Genomic DNA, 16,188 nt, shown 5'->3' with positions numbered 1-16,188 from the left:
GATGTGGTGGAGGCTGGTACAATTGCAACATTTAAGAGGCATTTGGATGGGTATATGAATATGAAGGGTTTGGAGGAATATGGGCCGGGTGCTGGCAGGTGGGACTAGATTGGATTGGGATATCTGGTCCGCATGGACGGGTTGGACCGAAGGGTCTGTTTCCATGCTGTACATCTCTATGACTTTATGACTCTCTAAGTGCCCAAATATTGGAGGAAGTATATCAGCATGCATAGTGTATTGGCTAATAATTAGCAGACAGAATTGAGAAAAAGGGGCATTTTCAGGGTGGCAATGTGAAACTCATGGGTGCCATAGGGATCAGTGTTGGTGCACAATTATTTACAATCTGTCTTTGTGGCTTGGATGATAGAAGTGAATGCACTAGAAAATTTGAAGTAATGCACTTTGGCAAGAAGAATACCAAAGCTATTATTATTTAAATAGAAATAGTCTGTAGAAAACTGTAGCACAGATCAATTTTGTGGATCCTAGTTCATCCAAGTTCAGCAGTTAATCGGCAAATTTAATAGAATAATGGCCTTTAATTCAAAGGGAGCAGAGTTTAAAAATGAGAAAATCATCCTAAAAGTATACAAGTGCCTGGATAGAACACAGCTGAAGAACTTTGAAGAGTGTTGGGACTCTTGTATAAGCAAAGATAGACTGATATAGGAAGCCGTCCAGAGAAGTTTCAATAGGTAATTCTGATATGAAGGGATTTTCTCATGAGGAAAGTTTGAGTAGATTGGACCTGTATTCCATGAACTTTGGAAGAATGAGAGTTGATTTGTAAAGGGCTTGACAGGGTCCATGCTGAGAAGTTGTTACCCATCAAGGTAAGGCTAAGGTTTAGGCACAAAATTAAGCTATTTGGCCCACCGAGTCTGCTCTGCCATTTGATCATGGCTGAAGTATTTCTCAACTCCATACTCCTGCCTTCTATCCGTAACCTTTGATCCCCTTATGAATCAAGACCCAGTCTATTTCTGGTTTAAGTGCACTTAATGACTTGTCCTCCACAGCCTTCTCTGGCAGTAACTTCCATAGATTCCTTCACCCTTCAGATCATTCTGGTGAACCTTCTTTAGACCCCCTCTAACACCACCACATCCTTCCTTAGATATCGAGCTCAAAACTGATCCCAATATTCCAAATGTGGTCTAACCAGCAGTACATTCCTAAAATACACCTTGCATTCTAGCCCTCTTGAAATGGATGCAAACATAACAACTGCCAAGTGAACCTGCATGTTACCTTCATTAAGTGAATTCTGAACTAAGATGCCTAAGTCCCTTTATGTTTTAGATTTCTGAAGCTGTTCCCCATGTGGAAAATAGTTTATACATCTTTTCCAACCAAAGTGCATAACCTCATAATGTCCCACATTTGTATTCCATCTGCCACTTCTTTGCCCTTTTTCCTAGTTTGTCCAAGTCCTTCTGCAGCCTCCTCATCTCTTGAACACTGCTTGTACCTCTATCTATCTTTGTGTCATCCACAGGCCAGATCGGACAAAGTATAATGTGAGTAGTTGTAGTCTCGCACTGACCCCTGTTGAATTCCATTAGTCACCAGCTGCTGTCCAGGTAAAAACCACTTTATCGCCACTCTTTGCCTTTGAGTCAGCCCAGTACCTTGTCCCTAAAGTCTTGGACTCTTGTAGAAAAAACTGGGACTAGTTAGCATAATCTCTGAATAAGATGTTGCCCATTTAAAACACAGATGCAGGGAGAATATTCTCTGTATCCTCAGAGAATACTCAAACTGTGGAATTTTTTAATAAATGATTTTCCGATTAATATAAATATTTTTATAGGTAGTAAGGCCATAAAACAGAGGAGCAAAAATTAGGCCATTCAGCCCATTGGGTCTGCTTTGCCATTCAAGCATGGCTGATAAGTTTCTCAACCTCATTCTCCCATGTTCTCCCCGTACCCCTTAATCCCCTCGACAATCAAGAATCCATCCATGTCAGTCTTAAATATACTCAATGACCTGGCCTCCACAGCCTTCTGTGGCAATGAATTCCATAGATTCACCATATACTGGCTGAAGAAGTTTCTCCTTCTCTCAGTTCTAAAAGGTCTTCCCTTTACTCTAAGGCTGTGCTCTTAGGTCCCAGTCTCTCCTACCAATGAAAACATCTTCCCAACACGTACCCTGTCCAGGCCATTCACTATTCTGTAAGTTTCAATTAGGTTCTGGCTATCCAAGATGAAGGTTGGGAAAAATTTTCAGTTGTAACCGGCTACTCCTTTTTTGAGATATTTTAGGTGTTGGAGGTGATTTCCTTGAATTCCAGGAGCAGCTGTTGCATTGTTTCGGAACGTTGGAGAAAAAATAGTCAAAACAGTGGCACTTTTAAAAGGGAGAGGAATAAATAAAGACAGCACATGGTGAGGTCAGTACAGGAGAGAGAGAGAGAGAGAGAGAAAGAAACCCACACTGCTAACTAACACAGCAGTGAACCTTTGCATTTACTGCCTTTGCTGTTTGAATTCATATCTCACTGGGTATCAGAGTGTGTGGAGGAAAATCAACAAACAGTGAAATTCACAACTGATCTTCGAGGAACCTGTTTGGGAGAAGTCACAGCACAGCAACAGATAAGTTGCCTAGTTTTAAATGTGGCCTTGCTGTAAGAGTGCAGTGGTGAGTAGAGTGAGTTCTTTCTTGATTATATGTTTTACTGAGATATGTCTCTTGATTAAACTTCAAAATATAAGCCATAAGTATTAAGTTGGCCTGGAGCAGTGTTTTGTAGTGGAATAAGACGGTGCTATTTTCTGGGTCTGCAGATTGGAAGAAGCAAAAATGGCCCTTAGTAGAGTGATATGCTCTTCTTGTCGAATGTGGATGTTCAGGGAGTGTTTACATGTTACTGAGGATTATAGCTGCAAAAAATACTGAGTTGATAATCCAATCAGATCGAATGAATCGGTTGGAGCAACAGTTAGAGACAGTGAGGAATTTACAGGAGCAAGTCGTGTGATGGAAGGGAGTTATAGGAAGGGAGAAAAGTCACAGATACAGTCACATAAATGGGTTACCTCCAGGAAATGTAAGGGAGCAAGGCAGGTAGTGCTGGAGTCTTCTGTGGCTATTCCCATTTCAAACAAGTATTCTCTGTGGAAAATGTAGGGGGTGATGGTTTCTCAGGGGAGCGTAGCACAGCAGCCAAGTTTCTGGCATTGAGACTGGCTCTAATGTAATGAGGGGTATGTTGGGTTCCAAGAGATTGATTGTGTTAGGGGACTATCTAGTCCGAGGCACAGAAAAACATTTCTGTGGCCAGCAGTGAAAACTCAGAATGGTGTGTTGCCTCTCTGGTGCCAGGATCAAGGATGTCTGAGACCGTGCCGAATGTTCACTGGGGGGACCGGGCCCAGCAGGACGTCATTTTACACATTGCAACCAATGACATAGGAAGGGAAAATGATGAGATTCTGAAGGGATAATATAGAGTTAGGCAGGAATATAAAAAGGAGGTCCTCGAGTAGGACTGTCTGGATTACTCCCGGTGCTACGAGCTAGTGAGGGTAGGAGTTGGAGGATAGTGCAGATGAATGCATGGCTGAGGAGCTGTGTATGGGAGATTCACACTTTTGGACGATTGCAATTTCTTCTGCATAGAAGTTACCTGTACAAGAAGGACGCATTGCACCTAAATTGGAAGGGGACTAATATACTGGCAGGGAGATTTGCTAGAGCAGCTCGGGAGGATTTAAACTAATATTGGGGGAGGGTTGGATCCAGGGAAATAGTGAGGAAAGAGATCAATCTGAGACTTGTACAGTTGAGAACAAAGGCGAGTCAAACAGTCAGAGCAGGCAGGGACACAGTGGAGAACAAGATATGACTGATAAATTCAACTGCATTTATTTCAATGCAAGCAGCCTAACAGGGAACTCCGATAAACTCGGGGTATGTTTAGGAACATGGGATTGAGGTATCGTAGTAATTACAGAAACATGGCTCAGGGATGGACAGGACTGACAGCTTAATGTTCCAGGATACAAATGCTACAGGAAGAGACGCAAGAGAGGAGGGGGAGTGGCGTTTTTGATAAGGGATAGCATTACAGCTGTACTAAGGAAGGATATTCTTGGAAATACATCCAAGGAAGTTATTTGGGTGGAACTGAGAAATAAGAAAGGGATGATCACCTTATTGGGATTGTATTTTAGACCCCCTAATAGTCAGTGGGAAATTGAGAAACAAATTTGTCAGGAGATCTCAGCTATCTATAGGACTAATAGGTGCTTATGGAAGGGGAATTGAACTTTCCACACATAGACTGGGACTGCCATAGTGTTAATGGTTTAGATGGAGAGGAATTGAAGTGTGTAAAAGAAAATTTTCTGATTCAGAAAGTGGATGTACCTACTAGAGAAGGTGCTAAACTTGACCTACTTTTGGGAAGTAAGGCAGGGCAGGTGACTGAGATGTCAGCGGAGGAGCACTTTGGGGCCAACGGCCATAATTCTGTTAGTTTTAAAATAGTGATGAAAAAGGACAGACCAGATCTAAAAGGCCAATTTTGACGGTATTAGGCAAGAACTTTGAAAAGCTGACTGGCAGCAGCTGTTTGCAGGTAAAGGGACGGCTAGGAAATGGGAAGCCTTCAGAAGTGAGATAATGAGAGTCCAGAGACAGTCTATTCTTGTTAGGGTGAAAGGAAAGGCTGGTAGGTATAGGGAATGCTGGATGACGAAAGAAATTGAGGGTTTGGTTTAGAAAAAGATGGAAGCGTTTGTTAGGTATAGACAGGAGAGATCGAGTGAATCCTTAGAGTATAAAGGCATAGGAGTATAATGAAGAGGGAAGTCAGGAGGGCGAAAGGAGGACATGAGATAGCTTTGGCAAATAGGGTTAGTGAGAATCCAAAGAGATTTTACAAATACATTGAGTACAATAGGGTAATCAGGGAGAGAATAGGGCCCCTCAAAGATCAGTAAGGCAGCCTTTGTGTGGAATTGCAGGAGATGGTGGAGATACCAAACGAGTAGAGTCATGGAGTCATAGAGATGTACAGCATGGAAACAGACCCTTCGGTCCAACCTGTCTATGCTGACCAGATATCCCAACCCAATCTATTCCCACCTACAAGCATCTGGCCCATATCCCTCCAAACCCTTCCTATTCATATACCCATTCAAATGCTTCTTAAATGTTGCAATTGTACCAGCCTCCACCACATCCTCTGGCAGCTCATTTCATACATGTACCACCCTCTGCATGAAAAAGTTGCCCCATAGGTCTCTTTTATATCTTTCCCCTCTCACCCTAAACCTATGCCCTCTAATTCTGGAGTCCCCAACCCCAGGGAAAAGACTTTGTCTATTTATCCTATCCATGCCCCTCATAATTTTGTAAACCTCTATAAGATCACCCCCCAGCCTCTGACGCTCCAGGGAAAACAGTCCCAGCCTGTTCAGCCTCTCCCTATAGCTCAAATCCTCCAACCCTGGCAACATCCTTGTAAATCTTTACTGAACCCTTTCAAGTTTCACAACATCTTTCCATTAGGAAGGAGACCAGAATTGCATGCAATATTCCTACAGTGGCCTAACCAATGTCCTGTACAGCAGCAACATGACCTCCCAACTCCTGTACTCAATACTCTGACCAAGAAAGAAATGCATACCAAACGCCTTCTTCACTATCCTATTTACCTGCGACTCCACTTTCAGGGAGCTATGAACCTGCAGTCCAAGGTCTCTTTGTTCAGCAACACTCCCTAGGACCTTACCATAAAGTGTATAAGTCCTGCTAAGATTTGCTTTCCCAAAATGCAGCACCTCGCATTTATCTGAATTTAACTCCATTTCCTACTTTTCAGCCCATTGGCAGATCTGGTCCAGATCCTCTTGTAACCTGAGGTAACCCTCTTTGCTGTCCACTACACCTCCAATTTTGTTGCCATCTGCAAACTTACTAACTGTATCTCTTATGCTCACATCCACATCATTTATGTAAATGACAAAAAGTAGAGGACCCAGCACCGATCCTTGTGGCACTCCACTGGTCACAGGCCTCCAGTCTGAAAAACAACCCTCTACCACCACCCTCTGTCTTCTACCTTTTGAGCTTGTTCTGTATCCAAATGGCTAGTTCTCCCTGTATTCCATGAGATCTAACCTTGCTAATCAGTCTCCCATGAGGAACCTTGTCGAACGCCTTACTGAAGTCTATATAGATCACATCTACTACTCTGCCCGCATCAATCCTCTTTGTTACTTCTTCAAAAATCTCAATCAAGTTTGTGAGACATGATTTCCCACGCACAAAGCCATGTTGACTATCCCGAATTAATATAAATATTAATTCAGTAAGGTGTTCGAGAAGGTTCCCTTTGAGAGACTGGTTAGGGAGGTTAGATCTCATGGAATACAGGGAGAACTTGTCATTTGGATACAGAACTGGCTCAAAGGTAGAAGACAGGTGAAGGGTTGTTTTTCAGACTGGAGGCCTGTGACCAGTGGAGTGCCACAAGGATCAGTTGTGAATCGATTACTTTTCATCAGTTATGTAAATAATTTGGATGTGAGCATGAGAGATATAGTTCGTAAGTTTGCAGATGACACCAAAATTGGAGGTGTAGTGGACAGCGAATAAGGTTACCTCCAGATTACAGTGGGATCTTGATCAGATGGGCCAATGGGCTAAGGAGAGACAGATGGAGATTAATTTAGATAAATGTGAGGTGCTACATTTTAGAAAGGCAAGTCAGGGCAGGACCAGTGCACTGAATGGTAAGGTCCTAGGGAGTGTTGCTGAACAAAGAGACCTTGGAGTGCAGGTTCCTCGAAAGTAGAGTCACGGGTGGATGTGGTTGTGAAGAAGGCATTTTGTATCCTTTCCTTTGTGTGTCAAAGTATTGAGTGCAGGAGTTGGGAGGTGATGTTGAGACTGTACAGGACATTGGTTATGCCACTTTTGGAATATTGTGTGCCATTCTGGTCTCCTTCCTGTTGGAAGGATGTTGTGAAACTTGAAAGGGTTCAGAAAAGATTTACAAGGATGTTGCCAGGATTGGAGGACTTGAGCTATAGGGAGAGGTTGAATAGGCTGGGGCTGTTTTCCCTGGAGCGTCAGAGGCTGGGGGGGTGACCTTATAGAGTTTTATAAAACCATAAGGGGCATGGATAGGGAAAATAGAGAAAGTGTCTTCCCTGGGGTGAAGGAGGCCAGAACTAGAGGGCATAGGTTTAGGGTGAGAGGGGAAAAGATATAAAAGAGACCTCAAGGGAAACTTTTTCACAGGGAGGATGGTGCATGTGTGGAATGGGCTGCCAGAGAAAGTGGTGGAGGCTAGTACAATTGTAACATTTAAAAGGCATCTGGATGGATATGTGAATAGGAAGGGTTTGGCTGGACATGGGACAGGTGTTGGCAAGTGGGACTAGATTGGTTTGGGATATCTGGTCAGCATGGAGAAGTTGGACCGAAGGGTCTGTTTCCATGCTGTACATCTGTACATATGGCTCTATGAGATCCCCCCTCATCCTTCTCAACTCCATTGAGCATACATCCAGATTCCTCAGACATTCCTTATATGTTAAGCCTTTCATTCCTGGGACTATTTTTGTGAACCTCCTCTGAACACGCTCCAGGGCAGTATAGCCTTCCTGATCAGAAATTCTATAGGGTATTAGCAGGTAGGAAAAGAGTCAAGTTCTGACTTGTGCCAAACAAAAGGTTCAGCTGAGCATGACTCAGATCGGATGAGATCTTGCAGTTAACAATGGGGTGCTGGAAGCATGGGTACTGGGTTAACAAGTTGGAAAAGCATTTATTATGTAGAGCCATTTAGCAATATTGGAAGTATTCCGTATGTCAGATCTGTTTCACAAGATGAAAAGTAATCATTATGTGAAGCCAGTTAAGGTTAAGAACATTCATTGTGTCACAGCAGATGGTTTAATCTTTGTTATTGACACTCGCTGATTGCAACAGGCATCCAGTCAATATGTATTTTGCCTTATCTGGATGATCCTCCCTGCAAATTGTCTATAGAATTCATTAAGAAACTGTTGTTCAAGAGGGTGGACCGAGAACTCATGTCCCTGTGCAGATGGGCGATCGTTTTCTCTCCCTCCAGGGCTCAGAATAAAGATGAAGAAGATAAAACTCTACTGTTTTTCTGAGCATTTTGCTTCGACTGATATGGGCACAGAGAAACCGGATGACACTGAAATATGGGGCACAAAACTGCACGCAGTACTTTAAATGTGGTCTGACCAGACCCTTATAGTGCCTCAGTAGTATATCCCTGCTATTATATTCAAGTCCTCTCAAAAGAGATGCCATCATTGCATTTGCCTTCCTAACTACTGATTCAATCTGCAAGTTGAACTTGAGAGAATCCTGGACTAGAACTCCCAAGTCTCTTTACACTTCAACTTCTGAATTTTCTCCCCATTTCAAAAATAGTCCATGCCTCTGTTCTTCCTACCAAAGTGCATGACTTCACACTTTCCCACGTTGTATTCCATCTGCCAATTCTTTGCCCACTCTCCTAACCTGTCCAAATCCTTCTGCGGCCTCCTCGCCTCCTCAATGCTACCTGTCCCTCTACCTATCTTTGTATTGTCTGCAGACTTAGCCAGAATGCCCTCAGTTCCTTCATCTTGATTGTTAATGTTTAAAGTGAAAAATTGTGGTACCAACTGTGAGCCTTGCAGAACACCACTTGTCACCAGCTGCCAATCTGAGAAGGCCCCTTTTGTCCCCACTCTCTTCCTTCTGCCAGATAGCCAATACTAAGTAGTCTCCTGTGCAGAACCTTGTCAGAGGCCTTATTGAGGTCCAGATAGATAACATTCATTGGCTCTCTTTGGTCTAACCTAAAAGAATTCTAGCAGATTTGTCAGGCATGACATCCCCTGGATGAAACCACGCTGATTTTTGCCCTGTTTTACCATACATTTCCAAGTATTCAGAAATCTCATCCCTCACAATGGATTCCAGTATTTTACCCACAACCAAGGTTCGGCTAATCGATCTGTAATTTTCTGTCTTTTGCCTTCTCCCTTTTTAAACAGGGATGTGACATTAGCAATTTTCCAGTCCTTTAGGACCCTCCCTGACTCTCGTCATTCCTGAAAGATCACCACCAGTGCCTCCACTATTACTTTAGCTGTCTCCCTTAGAATTCCAACATGTAGTCTATCAGGTGATTTATCCACCTTCAGGCCGTTCAGTTTTTTGAGCAGAAAAATTGTTTGCGTTTGTAAAATACTTTTCACAACATGCTGGATGACCCAAAGCACTTCATGGGTAGTGAAATAATTTTGTAGTGCAGTCAGTGTTGTATTTGTTTTATTTAATGATGCTATGTAATATTGCGCACATGTATTTTGCTCAACTGTTTCATTGCCAGAGTTCTATAGGGACATAGTTAAGGAGGAAAAAGACTAGGCCATTCAGTCCTTACAGCTTGCTTCACCATTCTGTAAGATCATTGCTGATCTCTGCCCTAACCCCATATACCTACATTGGGCCCATATCCTTTGATATCCTTACTTAATTGAAAACAATTGCCTTTTTTAGATTTAAACTCACAAATTGAATTAGCATCGACCAGTGTTTGGGGAAGAGAATTCTAAATCTGTACTGCTCTTTGTGTGAAAATGTTGTTTCTAACACCTCTCTTGAATGGCCTGGCCCTAATTCTGAAACTGGTTCCAGTCTTCAACCAGTGGAAATAGTTTATCTTTATGTACTCTGTCTTTTCCTTTTAATATCCTGAAAACCTCAATTAGATCATTCCTTAACCATCTAAATTCTAGAGAACAAAGGCCTAAGTTGTCTCATCTCTCCTCATAACTTAACCCCAGAAGTCTAGGTATCATCCTTGTAAACCTGCATGGAACTCCCACCAGTGCCAAATATCTTTTCTCAGGTGTCTTGCCCAGATCTGCTCTCAGTACTCTTAAGTGGGGCCTAACTAGGATTTTGTATAACTGCAGCATTGCATCTGCATCCTTGTAGTCCAGCCTTTTAGATATGAAAGACATTCTGTTAGCTTTCTTGATTATTTTCTGTATCTGTTAATGGCATTTTAAACAGCTGTGCACCTGAACCATCAAATCATATTGGACCTCCATTATATTAAACTTTTGTGCCTTCTGAAACAAAAATACCCTTTTTTCTTCATTTTCCAGTCTGACATAGATAACCTCATACTTGCTTTCATTAAAATCCATTTGCAATTGCTTTGCTTAATTCACCTAATTTATCAAGATCGTGTTGAAACTTGATTCTGTTGCCAACATTACCTCTAATGTTGCCCAATTTTGCCTTCAGCAAATTAAGAGTAAGATAAGGACCCATGGTGTCAGAGGCAAGGAACTAGCAAGGATAGAAGCTTTGCTGTCTGACAGAAAAATAGAGTGAGGACAAAAGGGTGCTTCTCAGGATGGCAGCTGCTGACAAGTGGTGTTCCGCAAGGCTATATTGGGACCACAATGTCTTCAGCCAGAGAGTGGTGAATCTATGGAATTCATTGCCACAGAATGCTGTGGAGGCCAGGTCATTGAGTATACTTAAGAATGAGATAAATAGGTTCTTGAGTTTCAAGGGGATCAAGGGTTACAGGGAGAAAGTGGTATCAGCTGTGCTTGAATGGCAGCACACTCAATGGGCTGAATGGCCAGTTTCTGTTCCTTTTGTCTTATGGTCTGGGAGGCCTAGTAGCAAATGCTGATGCATTCAGCCTCCTCCTTCTCGCAGAATCACTGCTGGTGGTCCTGCCACTGGAAGAATCCGTAATGATTTTCACTTTTCATTTCCAGCTGACAATGTCAGACTTTGGACGCAGAAAGATCTGGTTTTGGCAAAAGTTGGTTGTGATGGAGCAAACCGAAGTCCTGTCACAATCAGAATTTTGGACTCTTTGGACTGTGAGAGACAAGATCCCAATAGAGGATGGCATATTAGGGTGAAACCGTATCAGGAACACCAATGCAGACACAAGACTCCGCGAAGCGAAAGAGACAGTTTACTTCAGGGGATGAGGTTTCTTGTCGGGACCAAGAGAGTGGCCCTGCATAGATAAGAGACAGACATAGTTGACGTAAAGTCAGATCCAGGTTTAAAGTTCAGGTAGGTGCGACATTCCTGAACAAGCATGTGGACCATATGAATGCTGCAAACTCTCAAGTGGTGCAGAAGCGAAATGTGCCCAGCTCCTCGACAGCCTTTTTGACTGTTCTAGAACCCGTGGATTCCTCCTCCCTGATCAGCTTTGTAGATATTTCCAAGTTTGAGATGGACGTGCTGAATGTCATCAAGTTGACATCTTTGCCGCGTGAAGAAGTGAATGAATTTCTTCAGAGACGCTCTGGGTGCAAGAGGCAAGATACTATGTGTTACATGCCCCCCCTCCGTGTCAGAGGTGGAGTTGGAGGAACCTGACCCCATGCTAAAATGGCCCAGGAGGAGGACAGGAAAAACAACTGACTTTTGTCCTCAAACTCAGGTGGACGGATGTAGTGATTGTATCAAGGTCAGCCAGGTGGACCTCGTTTAATAGGTGTTCCCTCAATGAACCAGTTTTTCAGCCCTGATCAGGGTGCCCTCGCTGACGGATAAGACCAATCATGTCCTGTCCCAACTCTATTTTTATTAGTCTCCTCCTCCTCTCCCTACAACCCCCAATTTCACTTTCTGACTTAAACATTGCCCTTATCAAGCTTTGCTATCTGATGTTTCAGTTGCCACATGGACATTTTCATGGTGGTGGGAAGTAAAATCTTTGCATAATGATTATTGTGTTTACTGTGGCACTGTACAAACATACACACAGCTGTAGGTGATTTGAGGAAATTATAAGCACTACTGCCGGGTCCCCTTTTGGTACAGTGGTAGTGTGGGGGACTTTATTTAAAAAAAACAGCAATATCAGGGACTCTATTCACCGTTGGAGTCAGGTATGTCTTAGACAAAGAAAAGAACAGGAGTGTCAGACATCCTGTTTGCTCTGAGGAAGTTGGACCAGTGACAAGGGCTCTCCACATGCAAATAAAGGGTGACTTGGTGACTGGATACTGGCGTCTGTGGAATTATTTCTTTGTGAATTAAATATTCCAGGATACTTAACTTTTAGAAGAAATAGACTAAATGAAAAAGGAGGAAATGCATTGAAATGCAAGATGGAATCAAAATAATGAAGGGTAAGGGCCACAGCTCAGAAAATAAAATACATACAATTTTGGATAAATTTAAGAAAAAAACGAACATCAGAAAGCATTGCTATGGATTATTTATCACAGAATTAATTTAAAACAATAGCTTGTCCAACAGGTTATCCATCGGTTACAGCGTGGTCCACAATAGCTCCTTGGTGGCCTGATGACCCTTACAAAAAAAATGTCAAGTATCTCTGGACAAGTTTGCAAGACATTGTTCCTCCACATCGAGGAAATTTCTCTTCTTTGCTGCTGAATGGTTCACGAGTGAGTGGGGGCAAGGTTCTGGCCATTGGAGTAGTGGTGAGTGTGTGTGTGGGGATTGGGAGTGATTCAGGTGAGCCATCAGTGAATGTTTCTTCCCTAAATACCTTAAGCAAAAACTAGCAAACCTCCTGGGCCTGGGTGAGTGATCTTCTTTCTTCCTTTGTGTATCTGTGTCACTGACTAGGACAGGATTTATTGCCCATTGCAAATTGCCCAGACCCTAGCTCTGGAATGGCTCGTCAGCATTGCAGTTTGACAGTGTTTCATTGTTGGAAGATGAACAGGAGAGTATTTTGGCACTTTTCTTCATGACTGAACAGCCCTCTTCAGGATCCACTTTGCTCACCCAGCATGAGAAAGAAGGTTCAGAAAATGTGCCCTAAAAATAGTCTTCTATTACTGACCTGGCTGGGAAACTGCATCCAGCAGGCTCGTCTATCTGCAATCTTTGAATCTAGAATCAAAGCCCAGGTCCACCTTTCGCTCTCAGAAACAGCTGCCACGTGTGTGGTTGGAGTTGCAGCTCTTAGGATCAGGTTATTGAGCAAAGGTGCACAGAACCTGTGATCAATGAAACTGAATTTCCCAAGTGGACAATCATATTTGTTAGTAAGTGATTGCTGATGAGAGCAATTTGCATGAGAGGGGCCAGTAGTTTTTGTGCTAGGGGAATTGCAGCATCAAGATGGAGTTATGGAGGAAAAAACCTTGCTGTCATCTTGCTGAATGACCAGGAGTCTTGAAGAACAAAATGGCCCAGTACAGATCCTACTTGTTATGTTTTTGTGTTCTAATAATTTTTTTAAAAGTCAGATTTATATGGATCATGACAAAAATTACTTGTGAGCCACATGGACAATTTCACATGAACAGAGCATCGTATGATGATTAGATTAGATTAGATAAGATTACTTACAGTGTGGAAACAGGCCCTTCGGCCCAACAAGTCCACACCGACCTGCCGAAGCGTAACCCACCCAGACCCATTCACCTACATTTACCCCTTCACCTAAGACTATGGGCAATTTAGCATGGCCAATTCACCTAACCTGCACATTTTTTTGGATTGTGGGAGGAAACCGGAGCACCCGGAGGAAACCCAAGCAGACACTGGGAGAATGTGCAAACTCCACACAGAGTCGCCTGAGGCAGGAATTGAACCCGGGTCTTTGGCGCTGAGGCAGCATAGAGGAAGAAAATATTCAGTAGGCTAATCCCATCCAATGATTTTCCCTAGTTTATTTAATCCATCAAGTAACTTTTGTATCACCTCTAAAATGTTTTGAAATGATTCAAGGGAATTTCTGATATATTACCACATCAGCCTCGTAGATGATTGCTGCTCATGAACTTTTTTTCTATATGCTGCAGACTTAAGGAACCAAACTATAAACTGAAATTATTATTTTCTTATAACCCAAAATAAACAGCTGAAGGTGCTTTGTGATGTAACTGTCCCTTTTATGATGTCACAGCAGATTTGTGGCTTTAATTTCCATTGGTGTTTGCTATTTTTTAGAAATACAATACTTGGATTACTCCTGCTTAGTTATGTTTGTTTTAGGAAACAACCAGTTAATGATTCCTGTGTAATTGGATAACAACAATACTGTCGGATAATGGAGGATGAGAGCCCTGGACATGATGAGATGTACAGTAAAATTGCAAATAAATAGTGTTTTGTAAGCATGAACGTCTAAGAGGTTCTGAATTTGTTGCCATGGTATGAAGACAGACGAGTCCCCATGGTCTGATGGCCAACATCCTAGGGTCTTAAAGGAAGTGGCAACAGAGATAGTAGAACCATCCCTGGATGTGGGAAAGGTTCCAGTGAATTGGAAAAATGCGCATATAACACCCTTATTGAAAAAAAGGCAAGATGTAGAAAATAGAAATCTACAGACCTGTTAGTTTAACGTATGTCATTGAGAAACTGTTAGAAGTTGTTGTTAAGGAAGTAATAACAGGACATTTGGAAAGTCAAAATACAACACATTGGAGTCAGCATGGTTTTATGAGGGGTAAATCATGTTTGACAAATCTCCTAGACTTCTTTGAAGACGTAATAAGCAATATGGATAATGAGGATTCTCTAGGTATAATATATCAGGATTTCCAGAAGGCTTTTATAAGGTGCCACACAAAAGGTTAATACACAAAGTAAGATTACATGAGATTAGGGATAATTTATTAACTTGGATAGAGGATTGGCTAACCAACAGAAATCAGTGTTGGGCCATTGTGGTTGGCAAGATGTAACTAATGGAATTCAACAGGGTTCAGTCCTCAAACTCCAAGTATTTACAATTTCTAGTATTGACTTGGATACAGAGATAGAAGGTACTGTAGCCAAATTTGCAGATGACCCGAAAGTAAGTGGGAAAGGAAGTTGCAGTCAAGAAATAAGAAATTTACAAATGGATGTGGACAGGTTAGGTGAATGGGCCAAAATTTAGCAGGTCAAGTTTAATGTGGAAAGTGTGAGATTATCCATTTTGGTTGGAGGAATAGAAAGGCAGCTTGTTATGAAGTAAAGAGAAACTTCAGAGTACTTCAGTGCAGAGGGATCTGGATGTCCTTTACATGAATTGCAGAAAACTAATCTGCAGGTAAAGTAAGTAATAAGGAAGGTAAATGGAATTTTGGTGCTTACAGCTGAAAGCATAGTATATAAAAGCAGGGAAGTGTTGCTTCAACTGTACAAGGTTGGAGTGAGACCGCACTGGAGTATTGTGTCCAATTTTGCTTGAAGAGGGATGAAGTTGAGAGATCCTTGGTTGTGTTATGGTGAGAGATTGAGCAATCTATACTCTCCAGAGGTTAGTGGAATGAATGCAAATCTAATTGAGATATATAAGATGGTAAAGGGGATTGACAGAAGAGACATAGAGAGGATGTTTCCTCCTGTGGGCAATCTTGAAAAAGAGGTCAGAGCAAGAGGATCAGGGATTTAAAGCAGTGATGAGAAATTATTTGTCTCAAAGGCTTGTAAATCTGAGCAATTCACTACCACAGAATGTGGTGGATATTGGGAAGTTGAGTAAATTTAAGGAGCAGATAGACAGATTTTTAATTAGTTATGGGTTGAAGCATGATGGAGAGTAGGCAGGAAAGTGGAGTTGAGGCCAAGGTGAGATTAGCCATGATTGTATCATATGACTGAGCAGGCTTGAGGCACTGAATTGCCTACTGTTGCTCTTAGTCCTTATGAAAGAGACTCCTTGGTGCTTTGCACGTGAAGTCTGCTACTGAAAACTGCAAGCTAAATTCAAAAGCATATATATATTTTTAAAATCTCCTAGTAGCAACTAAACAATGCAGCATTCTAAAATTGTAAATATTTTCAATCATCATTTGAAATGTATTGTTAGACCTGATTTTAATCCATTCAAAATTGAATGTTTTGCATAAATAAAGTAGGGCCCATTATTTGTGTTTGTGCTGATTTTTAGGTTTCTTAATGTGAAGGAGATAGAATTTCAGCTATCTGAATGAATTTTGAGGCCTGTAGAATGCAGTGTATTTTTGGTAATTTTCAATTAAGTATTTTGCATTATTCTCAGGAACACCCGTATCCTTGGTCTCCTTGGCCAGCTGGAGAAGATCAACTTGGAATTGACCTTGCAAGATGTGGAAAATGGCCGTCACATCACTGCCAAGCTTCTTCATTTGGTTCAGACTCAAGGTAATTTTGTAAGGTCTTTATATTTGTTTTAATGGTTGG

At 42.0% G+C, this 16,188-nt stretch overlaps 1 protein-coding gene across 8 annotated transcripts in view; it reads left to right on the top strand.

Annotated features, from left to right (window-relative positions):
- agtpbp1 (ATP/GTP binding carboxypeptidase 1) overlaps positions 1 to 16,188 on the top strand; it is a 338,830-nt gene that overhangs the window by 71,733 nt on the left and 250,909 nt on the right. For all 8 annotated transcript variants that reach the window (XM_072585860.1, XM_072585842.1, XM_072585823.1 and 5 more), the window contains one exon: positions 16,028 to 16,149. In XM_072585860.1, coding sequence (XP_072441961.1) covers positions 16,028 to 16,149 — 122 coding nt within the window. Of the gene's footprint in view, positions 1 to 16,027; positions 16,150 to 16,188 lie in introns of those variants that run through there.

Source organism: Chiloscyllium punctatum, chromosome 2 (genome assembly GCF_047496795.1).
Source record: "Chiloscyllium punctatum isolate Juve2018m chromosome 2, sChiPun1.3, whole genome shotgun sequence".
Taxonomy (NCBI): domain Eukaryota; kingdom Metazoa; phylum Chordata; class Chondrichthyes; order Orectolobiformes; family Hemiscylliidae; genus Chiloscyllium; species Chiloscyllium punctatum.
This window is presented reverse-complemented; position numbering and strand designations above follow the sequence as displayed.